This window comes from Phyllostomus discolor, chromosome 13 (genome assembly GCF_004126475.2).
Source record: "Phyllostomus discolor isolate MPI-MPIP mPhyDis1 chromosome 13, mPhyDis1.pri.v3, whole genome shotgun sequence".
In the NCBI taxonomy this organism is placed as follows: Eukaryota; Metazoa; Chordata; class Mammalia; order Chiroptera; family Phyllostomidae; genus Phyllostomus; species Phyllostomus discolor.
Window position 1 is genome coordinate 35,044,245 of NC_040915.2, and position 19,990 is coordinate 35,064,234.

The 19,990-nt window shown below is 45.9% G+C and overlaps 1 protein-coding gene across 2 annotated transcripts in view; it reads left to right on the forward strand.

The window, feature by feature from the left end:
- The first annotated feature begins 1,574 nt into the window (after positions 1–1,574).
- RANBP17 (RAN binding protein 17) overlaps positions 1,575–19,990 on the forward strand; it is a 227,750-nt gene continuing 209,334 nt past the window's right edge. For both annotated transcript variants that reach the window (XM_028529018.2, XM_028529019.2), the window contains exons 1-5: positions 1,575–1,715; positions 9,851–9,997; positions 12,450–12,540; positions 15,019–15,185; positions 17,655–17,720. In XM_028529018.2, coding sequence (XP_028384819.1) covers positions 1,698–1,715; positions 9,851–9,997; positions 12,450–12,540; positions 15,019–15,185; positions 17,655–17,720 — 489 coding nt within the window. In that variant the 5' untranslated portion in view covers positions 1,575–1,697. The remainder of the gene's footprint in view (positions 1,716–9,850; positions 9,998–12,449; positions 12,541–15,018; positions 15,186–17,654; positions 17,721–19,990) is intronic.

A 19,990-nucleotide genomic window follows, 5' to 3' on the forward strand; every position in this document is an offset into this window, starting at 1 on the left:
ATGTGGTATTATCCAGAGCCTCAACAATTTTTTCTTTCACACTGTCTGACATTCAATAAGAAATTATGAGGCATGCTTAAAAAAATAGAACCAAATACAAAAAACCAAGAGGACCTAGACGCGATTCAGCTATTGAAGATACCAAATAAGACCTTTCAATAATAAAGTTAAAATGTTCTAGAACTTAGAGGAAAGATAAAATATTTCACCAGAGCCTTGGAATCTACTTAAAGAATGGAAGGGGAGAAGTCAAATGAAAATTCTGGAACTAAAAAATATAACTAAAAATAAGAATTCAGTAGCGGGGTTGTGTAGCATTTCAGATATAGCAGAAGAGATTCTAGCGAATGGGTGATAGGTCAGTAAAAAATATGCAAATTAAAACACAGTGAGAAAAAAAGACAAAAAAAACAAAGAGTGTAAAAGGCATATGCAATACTAAAAAAGGCCTAACATACATATAAGTGGAGTTCCAGAAGAAGAGAGACAGAAAAGGGGACAGAAACAATACTTAAAGAAATCATGGGTGAGAATTTTCAAACACTGATAAAAAAAAAGTCAGATTTTATATTCAAGAAGTCTTAAGATCCCAAGTAGGATAACACATACAAACACAGACACATAAATGCACTCATACAAATACTACAAAAACAAAAGAAAAATTGTAAATCATCCAGGGGTGGGAAAAGAAGACATGATACCTTCAGATGGGCAAAAATCAGACCGCTGGCTACCTTCTCAACAGAAACAATGGCGATCAGAAATCAAGGGAAAGGCATTTTTAAATGCCGACAAATTAAAAAAGCCAAAATAGAATTCTATACCCAGCAAAACTGTCATTTAAAAATGGAGGTTAAATAAAGAGGTTTGTATGTTAGTAAAAAGTGAGTGGATTTGTCGCTAGCAGACCTGAACTATAGGAAGTCTTAGAGGAATTTTTCACACTGAAGTACAGTGATCCCAGCCAGAGATGTCAGACTTCGAGGAGTAATGAAGTACATCAGAAAGAAGTGAGTCTGACCCACTTTCAGTCAAATAAATTCTCATTCCAATGAAATAATTTGGTTTAAAATATAAGTTCATATTAAATGGAATGTAGAAAAGAGGTGAGCTATATAATTTTACTAAATCAACACCACGTCAGTTTAATTGTAACCTAAATCAAGTTAAAAAAAATGAAGTTGGGCTCTGGGAGTCAGAGGTCAAGGGCAGAAGTTCGCATATAGGAATCAAAAATTACGGCTGATTTCTTGCAAGAGGGCGTTAGGGGACAGGAGAACTTGTAGAGATGTGGTGGTCAGACGCCAGGGGCAGTAGCTGTGCTGCAGGAGTTAGGGACCAGGAACCTGTGGGTGATGTGAGTCCGGGGTCACGGCTGACAGTTGGGCTGTGGTGGGTGTGTCAAAGGACAGAGGTGCGAAATTTACAGCGGTTGAAAAGAGTGCATAGGACAGTTGAGATTCCCATCCCCAGGCCCCGCCCCCTTGCCCCGCCCCTCCTACCTCATCCATCGCCCCGCCCCTCACGTCAGGCCCCGCCCTGTCCAGCGCCTCGAACCGCGAGGCCGTCCGGCACCCGAAGAGCGAGCGAACGAGCGGCGCAGGGACCCCGCGGGCGGCTGGGGCTTTCGCGGCACCCGCCTCCTCTCCCTCCCCTCGGGCTCTCGGGGCCGCTGGCCGGCACCGCCTCCCGGGAAGATGGCGCTGCACTTCCAGGTCAGTGCGCTCCGCGCCGCGGGTCCCCGCTCCGCCGCCGCGGGAACCCGGCGGGACTCCGGGATCTGGGGACTGAGGGCCGAAGGCGGCGGCGGCGGAGGCCGCGGGGCTGCGGACCGGCGTCCCGGGGACGCGGCCACCGACTGGCTGGGCTGTACACCGCGGGCTGGAGGAAGGGCGGCCTGGGCCGGGGGGTGGGGGGCGGGGTGGGGGTGGGGGGGCAAAGGCCGGCCTCGGAGGTCGCCCCTGCGTGGGGCGCTGTGCGGACGCTGGGGATCGGCGGGAAGGGCGGCCTCGGCGGCCCCCGGGCAGGTGGGGACCCAGCCCGGCTGGACAGCCTTCCCGCCGCGCCGCCGGCCGCAGCTCCGTCGTCAGTCAACACACAGTTGGGACGGAGCTCGAGAGGGGTCCTGAGTCGCCGAAGGTGCCGCGGCTGCAGTTGGACTTGAACTGGCCGGAGCGGGCAGGGGCTGTTTCTGTAGGGAGTCGGAGGCGCAAACCCCGGCCCGGCGTGCGCCGGGAGCGCGGGGATGCTGAGGATGTTCGAAGAGGAAGGCTCCGGCATCCTCGGGCTTCTCGGGCTCCTCGGGTGTGTGCATCCACTTATTTATTCAACGAACATTTATAGAGCTTCCCACTGTGTCTTAAACACTGTGCAAAGTTCTGGGATGAAGGATGCCATCATTTTCCCATCCCTGCCCTCGTTGAATGCAACATTATTACAGCACATGTGAAAAATGGTGTGATCGAATTCATCAGAGGATACCCTGGGAGCACGGGGAAGGGGGCAGCCCACCGAGTGTGGGAGGCAGAGCTGCGAGGCGCCTCAGACCGGAGAGGCTTCGAGCTTCTGGCCGCTTCCATCTGTCCACGTTTTTATTGAGTTCCTACTTTGCTAAGTATTGAAGATACAGCTGTAGCAAAACTTGATGGTATCTACTGTCCGGGAACTTGCAAGCTAGTGGTTCTCCACAGACCTGGAGGAGTTGGCTGGGTGAAGAGGAAGGGAAGGGCGGAGAGGCAAAAGGACCATGGGGGCCAAGGCAAAGAATTGTGGAAGAACACGGCGTACTGCAGAGAGTTGGGTCTGGCGGGAGCGGAGGAGGCATCACAAAAGGGATGGGAGCAGGGGAGGCTGTGGATGGCAGGAGAGACGACTAGGGAGGGGTAGGCAATATCTTGATACGATGACAGTGTGTCCAAGTGTCACGTACTCTTGTGGACTTCCTTGGGCCTCCCTGTCGTCACATTGACTCATTCCTTGGCAGCTCCAGGGTGTTGATGGATTAGGAGGTGGTGAGCCCCACACATGGCCTTTTGACTCATTGCCATTTTAAGGGTCTCCAGGTCAAAAATAATGTGATTTATTAGTACTTTATAAATATGCCTCCCTGGGAAATGTTCACAGGAAGAATCTCACAGGGAGGACTTAGGGATTGTAAACAGGCATTCAGAGGTTAACAATTCGAATCGTGAGGGTAAATTAAAAACTATGGTGGGAGTTTGGAACATTTTCCGACTTGGAAAGGTGATGCATAATAGTATATCACTCAGTCCTGGAAGACTGCTTCATACTTAGGTAGAGGGTTGGAACAGTTAGCTGCTAATGCCAGAACTGCCCATACTGGTTTCCTAGCAATGTATTTTGGAGCAGCTGTGGGCAGCTTAAAAGTAGAATTGGACAAATAAAAGATCAGGTAGTTGGGGGGGGCAGAAAAAACTCCCAAACTTCTCACTTTGAATTCTTTTCAGCCTGTAGGATCATATTGTAGTCCAGTTAACTCAAGAAACATTTATTAATAATGATAACCAGTCCCTAGCATTTTGAATTTTCATATGCTCGTTGTAGATCGGGAGCCCCACAACTAACTTGAGAGTGTGCACATTACTCCTGAAGACATGGAGTCTCAGAACAGCTGCGACTTGCCCAAGGCTGCAGGGTTAGAGTAGACCCAGGAACTCAGAGTTGTGTGTTCTTTCATGCCTGTAGGTTACTGTCAGCCCGACACAGCAGACAGTCGGGCATTCTGCTGTTGGGGTGACAAGTAAAGCAGTGGGTTTGTGTAAGGTGGGGTTAAGGCTGTGCTCCACGATCTTTTTCACATCATGGCATCCGTAAAACATGCTAATTGTGAAGCTCATTGGCATAAGTTGCCCACGGCCAGAAGCCTGATGCACGGAGGGCAGCGGAATCACTATGAGGCACACCCACGACCCACTTAAGGTACACGCGTTCTGGGTAGGGAGCTGTGAGTTAGGGCGCTCCGTCCAAAAGGAAGTAATGGACCTGGGTTATCTGAGGGGAGACGGTTCAGATCGATGATGAGGAGTGGCGAGAGGAAGGTTAGAGTTGGGAACAAGGATGATGTAGGGTAATGCACGGATCAGAGGGCCCTTGATGAGAATCGAGAGAGAACGTTGTGGATGATATAGGCGACCTAGTTGGTCAATGTTTTTTTTTGTACTCTCAGGATTGTTCCAGAAACAGGAACCATAGCCATGCTTGTTAATACCCAGCCAGGCTATCTGATTTGATCTAGATGTGATTGTGAACTGTTGTATTTGGACTTGGTGGTAGCATGATAAAACGGGGCCTAGGAATGACCTTCCTGGCGGTGTGGACTTGAACTGGAGGAACGGTAGACAGAGGACAGCGTGGTGTTCTGTCGTTGCCAGTGACCAAGGCAGTATTTACCATGCAGTGTGATCTGCCGCATGCCGGACGCTGGAGTAAGCTCTCTCTCATCGTTTCTGTCTTAGTCTTGACAGTTATTTTGGAAGGCGGATATTATTTCAAACTAATATTTATTGTCTTCAAAATGAGGTTTAGAAAGGTTAAATACTTTGCATGAAATTACTTAGTAAGTAAGTGCCAGACTCCAAAGCTCCCACTCTTATTCCCAAGGAAACCAATTAAGAATCCAGGGCACTGGAGGCCACAGTCAGAACATGCTGGTTCATTGCTCTGTTGTCTGTGAATACCATGTAGAGGTGTGGAGTCTTTATTTAAAAAGAATTGGTAGGGCTTTGTAACAGACTATGTTTATACCTGAAACCAGCCACACTTCAAGAGCTCACTTCTGACACAAACTGTGTGTGTGTGTGTGTGTGTGTGTGTGTTGGGGGGCTTTCCTGGCACCACCCTCGGGTTTGATAGTTTGTCAGAAGGACTCAGAGAATTCACTGAATGCTGTCATTCTCGAGGCTGCAGTTTATCACCAGGAAAGAATTCCAAAGGAACATTTTCGTTGCCCTCAGGACATGTTACTCCCCGAGCAAATATGTGGGCAGTATGCACGGAGTATGGCAAACCAGGGAAACCCGAGCTTTGAGTTTTGGAGGTTTTATTGGGACTTCATCAAGTAGTCATGATTGATTGATTGCCCGTATAATTGATCTCAGTCTTTTAGGGAGATGGATACCATGTAATTCAAAGTCCCCACCCTAAAATGGGTGGTTGGCATTTCTGGTGTGGCCAGACCCCAATTTAAGACTATGGGGTGGACCCCCCTACACTGGGTTCTGAACAAAAACATTCCTATGGGGTATGACCTGGATTATGCCCCAGAACCTGGGGGCAAAGGCTGGACTTTTCTTTGAGCAGGACCAAACTCTTAATTATGGAGGAGGGGCTACGGAGGGATGAAGAGCCAAAGGTAACATCAAGATTGCAAATCTAGCATCTGGGCCAGACCTCTGGAGACACCGAAAGAAAATAAAGGGACAGAGGGGACATCTGTGGGAAATATATCCAATTCAGTTTCTGACACTTTTGGGTTGTTTTCAGCATCTTTCTGGCTTCCTGAGAGGAAGACATTGGTAGGCAAACATCAAGATGGTGACAGAGTTGAAAGTACGGACTAGGACGGGCACCTGCAGGTTGACGGTGACTGAAGTGGAGGGCGGCAGGGTGGCAGTGAGGAGACGGCGTGCACCTGGGGCCTGAAGACTTGTCTTTGGCTCGGACTTGACCATCTACTCATGTTTGATCCGGAGCAACTTACCTGTATATTTGATCTCTCGCCGTCAGCACATCTGTAAAGCAGGTGTGCTACAAATGCGTACTTTGCAGGAGTCTGCTTTTCAGGATTGGTTTAAAAAGTAAAAGATGGAAATGTTTTTGTAAACTATAAAGCCCTAAAACAACACTTATCCAGCTCATTGCAGAAGAGTTACAAGAGGCCCAGGAATAATAAGCCAGGGAAGCGTAGTAAAGAGAGGAAGAAACAGAGAGTTTGTGGGAAATGCAAAAGTCAATAAAGGCATTTTTTTTTAATTAGTGGTAATCAAGAAGCTTAATTCCAGAAGGCGGGAAAGATATAAGGAAATAATTGGAAGTAGTTTTAAGTTGAATAGAGGTGGGATTTTCGTGGTTTGTTTATTTATATATTTTATTATTAGGGGACATTTCCCCCCTAGAACAAAAGCCTTCATTTTTTTAGTTTGTTGAAGTATAATTCACAATAAACTGCACATATTTAAACTCTGCAAGTGGGTGAACTTTGGCATTTGTGTAGACCTGCGAAACCACGGGTGACGTCAAGATAATGTGCGTACCTGTCATTCCCCAGATGTGATGCCTCCTCTCCGCCTCCCCCCCCCAGCAGACGCTGAGCTCCTCTCCGGCACTACAGAACCATATGATACACATTCTTTTTGTTTGGCGTCTTCTTTTTCTTTTTTTAATCTTTACCTGAGGACATGCTTATTGGTTTTAGAGATGGGGAAGGGAGGGGCAGAGAGAGGGAGAGAAACAACTGTGTGAGAGAGAAGAATCTACCAGTTGCCTCTCACATGTGTCCCCGACTGGGGACGGAACCCACAGCCTAGGCATGTGCCCTAACTGGGAATCCAGCCCGCGAGCCTTAGGTTTGTGGGATGACGCTCCAGCCAACTGAGCCACCCCGGCCAGGGCTGTCCAGCTGCTTTTACGCAGCACTTACCAGTGGATAGATAATGTGTGTGGGAATGAATGACTGTGTAGAAGGAAGTCAGGTCCTGTAGGGCTCACTGTGCATCAAGTGCGAAGGCCAGACACAAGCCCAGAGTGACTTGGAAGATCTTTATTTACACTGTACGCAGGATTGTGTCGTTGTCGCCTGGGCTGTGGAAGCTGGGTGCTGTCTGTTCGCATTTGATCGTTGCTCTGTAAGAGTTAAGCCATGTCCAATTCTACTTGTTCTGCCCATTCGTTATTTAAATGGACTTACAATGCTGATACTGAGCCCTGTAGAAGCTTTAATAACTCAAACCTGATTCGTCAACAGATCGAGAAGGGAGTCGTTTCTTTGAGGCCTTCTCACGTTAATCATATTCTCTGACATCCGTGTGCGAAACTAAGGTGCAAATGTATCAGTTCGCTGTGAAAAATAAAGTCTCTATAGAGAGGTTCTTTGCAAAGTCGAATGCTGATCAGAAGATTGCTCGGTCGGTCAGCAGTCTCACCTCAGGGTGGGTTGAACTGTTGCCAAGGTTTGCGTAGCGCCTCCCCACCAGACCGAGGACCCGTGTGTATGCATGTGCTTTCCTCCGAAAGGCTTGGTATGCCAGGCATGTGCTTAATTGCAATAATTACAGTGAAAGAGTAACTTGATTTTTTTCTCCTTTGTTTCAGTCTTTTGGAAGAGAAAGTTCAAACCTTTCTATCTTGCGCTGCCTTTCAAATGTTAATAATTTGAAAATAACTGTAAGGGAAAAATAGGTCATTGGTGACATTTTCGACTCAAACATAAATACACCCCTGACTTGTTCTGTGTTGAGGATCTCTAAATCAGTATAAGAAAACAGGCAAAATAGTTTCCAGAACTTTTCCAGAATCTCTCCAGATAGATTTATTTAGGTGCCATTGGATTGATTAACGTTATTTGCACTCGCTTCCCAGGGCTGTTGTAGCCAATTGCCACGCGCTGGGTGGGTTAAAACACCAGCATTCATTGTCTCGCTGCTCTGGAGGCCAGAAGCCTGAGCCTGACGTGCCGGCGGGGCGGGTCCCTTCCGAAGGCCTCACGGGAGGAGCTGTCCCTGCCTTCCTCCCCGCCTCTGCCGGCCGCTGGCCGTCTTTGGTGTCCCTGGCGTGTAGCGGGACCTCTCCAGTCTCCGTGTCCTCCTCCACGTGACCATCTTCCCTGTGTCTCTGCCTCTGAAATGTCCCTCTCCTTTCTCTTACGAATCATTAGATTCAGGGCCCTCCCTGAACCCGGTATGACTTCATATCCCGAGGTCCTTTTTCACGGATTTGCAAAGACCCCATTTCTGAATGAGGTTCTAGGGGTTGGGACTTGGACACGTCTTTTAGGGCGATGTAATTCCATTCATTGTAACACTCATAAACAAACAATTGGCCTTTATAGTGTGCGCCGTCTGCAGAAGTTATGCATCCTTCCCTCATTTAAATCTTCCAACAAACCTGTGAGGTGGATAGACACGGCCACTAGCCTCTTGTCCTTGTTGCCTTTTGTATTTGAACAGTTAGGTCCTGTCACTTTCTGGCCCAGTTCTTGTACTCAAAGTTGACTTCTTCAGAGACTCTCAGACCTATGTGAACGTGGCAAGGTCTGTTTATTATTGAATTATTCTGGGTATTATCAGTTCTAAAATCCAGCCTGTCAAGTTTATCAGGTAAAAGAAGACTTCTGAGCTTGATCATGAAGTATGAGAAGGCAAGGGGTAGCTCCTTTCATTTTTGTATTTCTTACCCTCGGAGAAAATAGGGGGATTCATGTGTATCGGTGAGTCACGCCTTCTCCGTGGATTTTGATGCCATGAACAGTGTGTAGTAGCGCTCTGAAGACTAGCTGGACCATGTGGGGTGGGGTGGGGTGGGGTGGGGGTGTTTAAAATGTGGTTCACTTGAGATCCTTTATTTTATTTTATTTTATTTTATTTTATTTTTTCCTTTATTTTAATTTATCCACTTGAAGACTTTCATTTGTATTTTTATTTTCACCCCAGCCAAAAATTCCCAAGCCTGGGATGCTGGGCCCTGACCCGGATAGGGAGGTGGAGAGTGAGGTGAGGGAGCTAAGGAGGAGGAGAAGTGAGAAGGGTCGGGGAGGCAGAGGGGTCTCATCTTGGAGCATCCCTGCTAGGCAACCGCCCCCGTGCACTCGAGGGAGCATTCGGAGCGGTGCAGCTGCAAGGCTGCCGCACAAGTTCAGGCCGGAAGGACACAGAATAGCGTTTCTTCATATGCCCACCTGACATTGAAATCTGTGCCAGTCGTCCGTCTTCCAAAGAATAATTCTCTTCTGATTCACGTTCCAGGGGAGTAGTTTGTTTTCGTAGGACGCCATTAACAAAAGTTCTTTAAAACTGAGAGGAATGCTGAACTCATTTTTAAATTTGTTTCGGGTTGTATCTGTACGTCCTGTATCTTTAGTTGAGATGATATTGGTCAACAGAACAAATTATTCTTTGTGCCGTAAAGTAGGAGCCTCCGAAGTGATAACTCGTTACTACACTGCTGGTAATCACACGGCTCGAGTGATAGTTCTGAAAACCGTGAGAAAGTTTGCCCGCAGCAGTGCGGAAGCCCCACGTCAGCACGCACTTACAATGATCTTTTCTTTTTTATAGATGGCACCGTAGAGGTTCTTGCAGTCTGAGAAAGACCGTATATCGGTGTACCATCTGTAGCTTGCCTGCGACTCCTTCCACCCAACTCTTTAGTGTCATCTGGCATGGCCTCCTAGCTGCCCCTTGGCCAGCCACACTGACCTTTTAGTGCCTTGGAGTGACGCAGCCCTGTTCTGGGCCCCTGTAAATGCTGTTTCTTTGCCGGGACTGCGCTCCGGTATTTTTTGTCTGGTTCACCCTTCCAGGTCAGCATAAATGTTATTACTCCAGGCAGGCTTTTCCTGACTCCTTGGATTTGGCAAATCTGCCTCTTTTTGTTTCTATATGCATACTTTTCCATCACAGAACTATCAGTTTTTAATTAAATAACCTGGGGATAGGAGAGACACCTTTTTTGTTCACTGCCGTGGCCTCTAGTAAGCAGAGGTAGCTCCGTAAGCATGTATTGAATTGATGAACACAGGCTCAATATCTGTATCCCTGTTTCCTGTTTCCTGTGATCAATATATTTATCTAATTTTTTCCACTCAACTAAAATACTCCCTTTTTTTCTTTTCAAGAGTTTGGCAGAATTGGAAGTATTATGTACCCATCTCTACATAGGGACTGACCTCGGGCAGAGAATAGAGGCTGAGAAGGCACTCCTGGAACTTATCGACAGCCCCGAATGTCTCAGCAAGTGTCAGCTGTTACTAGAACAAGGAACAGTAAGTATCTGATGAGTGATTAATCATGAAAGATCAGTGGATATATGTCATTCATTCTTAATTACCTTGTGTAGGTAGCAATGATGACTGATAGGTATTACCACGTGTCTTTTTGCTACAGTTTATTTCACTGTCAGAAAGCCGAATCAGAGAAAGGATTGGGAAGCCTGAATGCAAGCACACTCGGAGAAGGGTGCAGGCTGCGGTGGACATAGGCATGAATTGATATAGTTCGTTGATTCCGCTTGGCCCCTCTTTATGTATCATATCAGTGGGCAAAAGTTACATTTTTATAAAGTTGACTGACAGCTTTAACAAAAAAAATCTAAGGTGGGAGAGGCCACTTGTAACTGACTGAAACAGAAAGGAATGATGGGTGGGGGGGATGCTGAAGACCTCCTGCCTCCTTCCCTTCTAGAGTTTCATAGCCTTTTATTCAGCAACTAGCAGATACTTAAATGTAAAACCGGGTGCTGCACTGCCTACTTGCTGTATGTTTGTGCACTGAAGCTACAAGCCACTCACGGTTCAGCTGAGGAGGCGTCGCTGTGGGGCGAGACCTCTGACGTGACTCCGTGAGCAGTGCCGTGAGCGGCCGTGTGGTCCAGAGCAGAGGCCAGCAGACCTTTTCTGTGAAGTGCCGGCCTGTAGACAGTTCAGACTCTGCGGGCCAAGGGACAGCATCAAGGATCTTCTGTAAACATGTCTATAGGAAGAGAAAAAACACATTTCCCCAAAGTTTTCTTGATGAAACTTGAAATGTGACCATTGAGTACAGTTTTCTTCCTATAGGCCTGCTAATGAAAAGAATGGAGTTATCCTTTTGGGGGTGACATTTTGCTTACTTGGTGTTCAGAGTTCGTATTTCCTGTCATCAGCGTTGATTGCAAACGTCCCTATGTTAATGCGGATCTGGAATGAGGCTTTAGGTATTTCATTTTTGAAAATGCCTTTTCACACAGGTAGGGTCTGGCAAACAGTGACATCAGTCCGCAAGCGTGTGATTTTGATTAAGCATATTCATCACTAAGGAGGCATTTATAGAATTCTGCTGAAACTTCTCTTGAGATTTGCCTTTTAGAATGTGAATACGTTGCTGATTAGTCACTTCCCGTGGAAGGTCAGGTGGTTGCTCCTCAATTGCTCGGTTAAATGGGTTTTAAGACACGGAAACGGCTTTTGCACTGGCAGCCCAAGGTCTGGAAACCGCTGCTGGAGCTGTCTTTTGCGCTCAGAAAATGTATCAGGAATAGAGATCTAGCTACTTGTTTCAACTCCCGACACTGCGGAAGCATATAAAGCAGCTTGGTAATACTTGTGATTCAGACAATGTCCGTCGTTCCTGAAGTGACTTTTATTGCAGTGTAAGGTTTGCGAGTAAGTACTGAGCCCCGGTTGCCTTTTAGGCCATTTACAACTTGAGGTTGAAGTCATTAAGAGACATCAAGTTTGCAGCAAAAGCTAATTTCTTAAAGCCATTTAGTGTCAGCAGTAGTGGCTTAGAATGGTTGTTCTCATTCAGGAAAATTTCAGTCTCAGCCCTGAGTTAAAAATAAAAAACGGTGACGAGACTCGACCACTGCTAAGCTGCTGAACTAACTGGGTGGCAGGGAAAGCCAAGGTTTTCAGCTTCTGCGTCTGGTAGGAATCCACAGAAGTGAAGGTGAGTTCACGAAAGCGAACAGAAGTCCACATTAACGCCTGTGCTCCATCACGCCGGCAGACTGGGGCATTTCCTGCAGAGTGTCCGCTGATGGTTAGTGCAGCGACTGACCGCGGGCTTGAGACTCTTACGTCCGGGAGCCCTTATCCGCTCCACGTGTTTTTACCACCACGAGTGACGCATCTTTGCAGGTACGACTCCAGGTTGTACAAAATTAGTGTGCTCTCAACTTCTTGAAGAACATTCTGGCCTGTAGTCTCACCGACTCTTTAGGGGTCAATTCTGTGGTCACTCCACACTCAGCACTGATTTCTGGAGTAAACGGTGAGTATCGGTGGCAGTGTGGGCAGTGTCAGCAGCCTCTGTCACCTCGGCGAGCACCGAGGAGAACCTCGGGTCACTGGCCTTGCTCAAAATCTGCTCCTGATGCTGCTCAGATGTCTTCCCCTGAGCGGTGTGCTCGCCGGAAGGCTAGTGGTCTGAAGTCTATTTTCTCTGCTTGTATCTCCTTGGCGACTGCCGTAAAATAATGGTGATTTAGGGGCTTTCCTTGCTTGGCTCACAGATGAGCCACTTGAAAACTTACCTTTGGCTGCGGCCTTATTTTCTGTGTTTGTGAAGACTTTTCTGCTGCGACGAGATACTTTGTTTCAAATGTTCCGCCCTTTCTGTTTGTTTCATGGGAAAAATTTGCAGTATTGCTTAGGAAAAGTTCTTACCGTAGAGTTTTGATTTCTGTAATGTCACTTGTGACGATGGTGACGGTGACGAATGCTCCTGTCCTTGCAGACGCCCTACGCTCGGCTCCTCGCGGCAACGTGTCTCTGCAAGCTTGTCAGCCGCGCCAGCCCTCTGCCCGTGGAACAGCGGATAGACATCCGTGAGTGGTTTAAAATGCCTTTCATCGAGTTGTGTTCGTTTTCCTTCTAAATATGCCCAACCGCTATAGGTGCGCCAGGTGTTTGACTCTGTCGTTTTATAAAGACGAGCGGCCCAGTCTCCTTTGCCCGTCTGCTCATGGGTGACGAGGGTCATACAACCACGTGTAATTGAAAACACATGTGTTTAAATCGATCATAAATAGCAACTAGCGTTGTCTTTTGTGCACTACTTATGAAGTCTTGCACTATTTTATTTTAGCCGCTGAACTTCGAAGGTTGGCACTGTTGTTACTCTCATCTTATACACGAGGAAATCAGGTTCGATATAAACGAGGAAACCAGATTCGACAGGCTCTGCGGTGTGTCCGAGATCTCACAGCTGAGGAGCAATAGAGTAGTGATCAAACCCACACAAAACGTGTGGGCCTCGTGTTCGTAGTCTTGTCTTAACCTCATACACAACTGAGTGACAGGGGAAAAGTCAGTTTTCCAGTATTTCTCAGCATGCTTGCTGTATGGAGATTATTTGGGACACATGTGTAAAATCAAAAGCAGATTTCTGAAGGGGGTTGGGTAGAAGTGGAAGAGGGTGTGGGGGGAATAAATGGTAATAGGGAAAATAAAATAAAATAAAGTAATTAAAATTTCAAGAAGCAGACTTCTACTTCTTAGGAAGATATCGTGTATGCAGGTGAGTAGCACTTGTAGTTGGAAGCTGATGCTACTAAAGTAGCAACATATTTTTCATGTCATATATTTTAAGGAGTGTGTTTGTGTGTCTGTGTGCATTTACTTTTTATATGGACAAAGCTCTAATAATTGAGGTATGGGATTTTTAAAAATCTTTTTTTCGTATTAGAAATATTGTTAATTCATTTCTGCTTTCTGGTCTCAGGGTTCTCATGATTCATATTTGTGTATCAGAAACATTAAAATAGGGGTGGTGGGTCTTTAAGATCAGTTTTTGAATGGAGCACACAACAACATGGCATTTGCCTCATGTATTTGACTGGTATTTCTCTAAGTGCTGGGAGTCACAGACGCCATGGCAAACCCCAAGGAGGATGTACCCGTGCCCTCGTAGACTCCTGTGCTTAGGGGTGCAAAAGAGAAAGTCACAATTTTAAAAATAAAGGTTTAAACATTATAAACCTAAGTCATTAAACATTGTTTTTGTTTGACATCTATACACACACACACATTTTAAGTAGACTTTATTTTTTAGAGCAGTTTTAGGTTCACGGCAAAACTGAGCAAGAAGTACAGAGTTCCGGTATTCCCCTTGCCCCCACATGGGTATCGCCTCCCCTGCTGTCAGCATCCTTCAGCGGAGTGGTGTGCGGGTCGCAGGTCATGAACCTCCCCCGACACAACATTGTTCCCCAGAGTCCGTAGCTTACATTAGGGTTCAGTGCTCTCTGTGGGTCTGGGTAAACGTGTGAGGACATACATCCTCGTTATCATATTACATAGCATCGTTTCCCGGCCCTGAAAATCCTGTGTTCTGCTCATTCATCTCTCCCCCCCTCCAACTCCTAACCCCCGGCAACCGCTGATCTTTTTACTGTTTCTGCCATTCTTCCGGAACGTCCTGCAGGTGGAGTCATACAGTGGATGGCCCTTTCAGATGGGCTGCTTTCACTTAGCAGTGTGCGCTGCAGGTTCCTTCACGCCTTCGTGGCCCGGTAGCTCTTTTTTCCTTTTTTAAGCACTGGGGGATGTGCCCAGTCCGGTGCAGCCGTTTCTGCACTCACCGCCGGAAGAACAGCTTGATCGCCTCTGAGCGTTGGCAATTGTGAACGAAATGGCAGTAAAGCAGGTTTGCCTGTGCGCATAAGCCTTCTCCGTGGGTAAGCCCCCAGGAGAGGGGTTGCTGGGTGGTATGGTAAGAAAATGTCTAGCTTGGGAAGGAATCACCAGATTGCGTCTTCCGCGTGGCCGTAGTGTTCTGTGTTCTCACCAGCGGTGAGGGAGAGTCACTGTTGTTCCACGTCCTCGCCACCATTTGCTGTTTTCTGTGTTCTGCACTTTGGCCGTGGTAACAGGGCTCATGGCGGTGAGTGTCTCGCAGCTGTTCTGGTTCGCAGCTCCCCGGAGACGTGGGGTGTGGAACACCTTTCTCGTGCTTGTTTGCCGTCGGCGTGTTTTCTTTGAGGAGGGGTGTGTACGGCTCAGTTCACTCGGCCTGGGGTGGGGGGCGATTCTGTATTCACTCAGCATTTTTCCTATCAGAAACCATGCAAAAACAAAAGTGACATTTTCATTATACTCCAGCTATTCTCTCACGTAGCAATTGAACTGGAACAAATTTGCTTTTTCAAAATCAGTCTTACAGTAGAATTGACTGAGTAAGTATATGTCTCAAAGAAAGGGAATAACTTTGTGTCCAAGAATGTGTATTTACCACCTGATTTTCTTCACGTGATTCGTATTTTGTTTCTGGAAAGTCCAAGTGACCACCGAATGTTTTCTTACAGGAAACTACATTCTTAATTACGTGGCATCACGGCCCAAGCTGCCTGCCTTTGTCATCCAAGCCCTGACCCAGGTCATCGCCAAAATCACCAAACTGGGCTGGTTTGAGGTTCAGAAAGACCAGTTGGTCTTCAGAGAGATCATTGCTGACGTGAAGAAGTTTCTTCAGGTAAAAAGGCATTGTAACAGTATTTGAACGTCATTCTTAGGTTCAAAAAACTGCTTGTGTTAAAGTTGTGTGGTTTGTTTTGTGGCCACCAGTGCTATATGATTATGATTTATTACTTGGCCTCTGAGTCCTTTATTTTTTTATTGCCAACAAATAAGGACCTTGCCATTATATAACATGCAGAGCAGAAGGATGAATTGTAATGTTTTGTAGTTGCAGAAGTATATGTTCTGTCATTTCTAGCATATGTATACCTGTATTTCATGTATACAAAACATGTACATAATGTTTTCGCGTATTGCTCATTACATCTCTTTGAAGTAGACGTTATTTTGTAAATGAGAAAACAGGCGTGGAAAAGTGAAGTGATTTGCATAAGGTTGCACAGTGACTCGGTAATGCATAAAGCTAGCATTTCAACAAGTTTTCTAACTTAAGATACGTAAATATATATCTACACACCAATATATTTAACTTTACACTGAACCGCATTGACTAGATTAGTTTCTCAAGAATGTTTTCAGCCTAAGTGCAAGTGTTGGGAAACCCAGTCTGTGATTCCCTGCCCCCGTGTACCTCTTGTGATGCCCCCCTGCTCTGCTCAGCATGATTTAGAGCTTTAAAGAGAACGTGTTTTCTATCCAAACTTTAACCCTACTTGCGAGAAAGGTACTTTAGCTAGTGCTGTGCTGAAGAAGCAGTGATCTGTTAACAATTCTCAAAAAATTGGCAGTTTGGGACAATTGAGAGGTGGGTCAGTATGGGTTTATTAGCAATCAGGAGCAGTCTGGACTTTCTGAGATCTTATTTCTTACACAGCAACTGTAAAATTTGATCCCTGTGTGAGATGTAACTCCGTCATGCAGTGCGGTGCCAGACACCTCAGAAATGACATGCTGGACGGGCTGCTGCCCTTTCATTCGTGGTGTTCGAACCATGGCCCACGAGTACGCAGGCCCTCGAGTAGTGCCGTTTCAGTGTTGAGGAGATGCCCAGCAGCTTAGCTCTGTTCATGTCAATGAGTGTTATAGTAGAATTGGTTTCTCTGTAAGTCGTTTCACTTAAAGGGGCAGCACCTGCGGAGGACTTACTATATTTGATCATCTAAAACCACGTGAATAAGTGTTGTCCGCCCTGAGCAGGTTTGCCCTGGGGCAGGCAGAGGTGGTTTGTGCAGAGACTGGTGAGTTTCTCACGGCGGACTTGTGCTTGCAGTTTCGGCCGACACAGTAGCGCCCTCTCTGGTCCTTCACCACGATTGCAATGCTACTTGCATCGCTGCCCACAGCAAATAAGGGGTTTGTGTCACGATGCAAGTCAACGTGGTCCCGATTTCCCCCAGAAAGACTTGCTCTGAGAAAGTGCCAGCTGAACTAACCAGTGTACGTAGTGACGTAGATCTTCTATCTTCTGCACAAAGTTTTCCGTCCTCTCGTGGACCACCCCCCCAACCATTCTCAGACAGGAATTGGGTTTGTAGACCACCGGCGGATGCAGGGACCGGCGGGCCAGGCAGGGCAGGGCACCACCCAGGAGGACTTTCCGCCTGGTGCCCCCAGAGGACAGAGGCCTCAGGCACAGGAAGTCCGTCACTCGGTTCAGGCAGTTCAGGTTGTCTTAAAGAATTAAAATGCAAAAATTATGGCACACTCCTTTTGTTTATAGTTTTATTATGAGATGGTTTGAACCTAGTTATACTTAGTGACCCATCGTTAGTGGAATTCGGTGATAGGGAATGGCCAACTGTAAAATTAAAACTTGAAAAGTGTGTCATCTGGTAGTGTATTTTTACGATTCCACTATAATCAGGTGCTACATCTATTTCAGACATGCTGTCTGAGTTTGCAGTGGGGTAACTTATTAGTCATGTGCACATAAAACCTGAATTTCGACCTGAAGAAGTTTTTGAGATCCGACTGGAAATCGATTACATTACAACATTACAGAGGCTGTGCAGCTGTACACCGTACTGAGGGCACGTGTTTACCCCGGGGCTCGCGGCACTGCGGACACCCTCCTTGCAGACACGCAGCTCGGGCATGCACGCGCCAACTGTTCACTGAATGCGTGCATCTCAGTGGCCTCCACGCAGATTTATAGACCTAAAAAGTGTTTTTTGTTCGTTCTTACCGAGGGTCTTATGAAAAGTATGAAACCAGACTCCTACATTTTCAGGTTTAGTTTATGGTAAGTTCTGGGTGCTGAGAACATGTTGGAGAGGGTCACGCAGTTCCGAGATTCGTGAGCTGCTATCCCAATCACCTCTGTGCACTAATTTATTCCTCAAAAAATGAACTTGAAATTCTTCGTATTTGTGGACCTCATTGTGCTTGTTCTACATATTTTAATAGATATATGGTTAAGAGAATGCTATGTTTCCGTATTTAATTACTTGTAAATATTACCTGGTTTACACATTAAGAACCAATCGCATCTCCAGTTAGTCTGAACTTGGTTATTTTCTCCAAGGGCACCGTGGAACACTGCGTAATAGGAGTGATAATCCTTTCAGAACTGACTCAAGAAATGAACCTGGTAAGCCTTTCTGTCTAACGGTGAGAAGACGTTTGCTATGTAATGCTGTTTCTTTGGTATAAAATCTTCACTGTGTGGCATACAACTCTGAATACTCAGGTGTCTTTTTCCCTAATCTTTGGTGGGATAATAAGTGTTGGAATACTTCCATTGTCATGGAAAATAATACCAAAAGTAGAAAGTACTGCAAAGAATAGGGAATTAGACACGGTCCTTGCTCCATGGCAGTTGGAGAGTTATCCTTTTATGTTCTGCATATATAGTAATATCCTAACCATAAAAAAGAAATTATGTGCAGTAGAGAAACAACCCTTTATTTGCTTACAAATAGAAGAGAGGCGGCTTGGTAAATTGATACTCAATAAATGGTACACAGCAGGACTTATCAAAGAACAGGCGCTGGCACTTGGCCACTTGCTAGCAGGGGTTTTAACCCTGCACAAGGGGGGTTTTCAGAAGCCGCGCTTCCCCCCGACGGTGCCTTTGTGAGCTCCGCAGCTGAGTGCCGTCACCTGCCCCTGTTCGCTCTCGTCTGTTGTGCGGCTCTCAGCAGAGCAGAGGCAGAAGCGGGGCTCTGTGGGGAATGCTACAGTGAAGGGAAACGTGGGTTCTTGTATACAAATTGATTGTCATCTTGAATGGTCTGTGTTTGTGTGTGTGGATGTATCCACATATATAGACATGCACCTATTTACGTACACACACGTGCGTACATGGCGGGAGCTTGCCAGGCCCGCTCGCCAAACTCCCTTTGGAGAGACAATATAGTTTCAGTGTGTAAAAAAAAAAATCCTCCGAAATAACTATTTTCTACTTGGGTTCAGTCAAGAATTAGAAAATACTTCTGGATTTGAAGGATTTCTAAAATTAAAGTGATCTCTTAATACACCACAGCCAGTTTCTTCCCTGGCATATGTAAAGATTTCTTGCCTTATGCCAACATCTATGTGTGTATCTCCAGGACCAGTAGTGATATTTCCTCAAACAGAGTGACTGTGTCGGCATTACGATATTATGGGACATTGTGACGAGGAGTTTGGCTAAACCTGTTAGACTCTGTAGATATGTCTGAAGAGCTGTAGCTTTCTTTAATATATATATATATATAATTTTAAATAATTTTAGTATGAATATTTTATCCCATAAAAGTGAAGAGAACAGTACAAAAACCCCACGTGTCATTATTCAGCATACACCACCATAAGCTTTTTGCTAATCTTAAAAACGAGAATTTTTTTTCATTTCCTACTTCAGAACAGAGTAGGAATACAGACTGCCCTGGTAGTGAGGGTTTCTGTGTGTAGATTGTTACTAAGACAATACTGGGTAGTTTGGAGTTCTAATAGAAGTATGACCCAGAGAGCAACAAAGCTGTTTTTTCTTTAAACTAACTTTCATAAACTTACAGAAAACTTGGGAATCTAATACAAAGAAGTTTTCTCTACACCATTTGCTACTAAGTTGCTGACGTGGTCCCAGAATACTTTTAGTGTATTTCTTACACACAAGGACATTCTCCTACACGTGAAAATGAGAAAATTAAATGACATCTTATTGTTATTCTCACACTGCATTTAGGTTTCGTCGTTTGTCCCAGGGAGGAAACAAGTTTAGAATCATGCGTCTCATTTATTGGACGTTTTATTAGTCTCCATCCATCTAGAAAGGTTCCTCAATCTTCCCTTCACTTGATTCACGTGACCTTAATACTTGTGAAGGCTGGTGGTTTTGTACAGGGGCCCTCCCTGCAGGGTTGTCTGATGTTTCTCCACTCGTGGATTCAGGGTTGCGTGTTTGTTGGGAATACCCCGGAAGTGATGGCTGCGGTCTTGTGTCCGATGAGGAGCACGTGGGTGATTTGCCACATTACTGACGATGCCCACCGCAGGCACTTGATCCAGACGGTCTCTGCTGGGCTTCTCCCACTGTGCATTTACTCTCTCCCCTTTGTACGTAATAAGTGTTCTACTGGGAGGTACTTTAAAACTCTGAAAACACCTCATTCCTTATCAAAGTTTCCATTTATTCATGTGTTTACATCAGCAGGGACTCCTGGTTTCCTACTTTATTTAATAGCTTATAATTCGTTACTGACGTATTTTGATGTTCATTTCTTCCCGGAGTTGGCCAGCAGGAACCCTTTCAAGCTAGCTTCTGTGTGTCCATTTGACATTTACTTACCGTTCTTTGAATATTTTCTGACTTTCTGGTACAAGATGTTCCGGGCTTATCTTGCGTAGAACCAAGTGCCTTTTGAGAAAAGCTTCAAC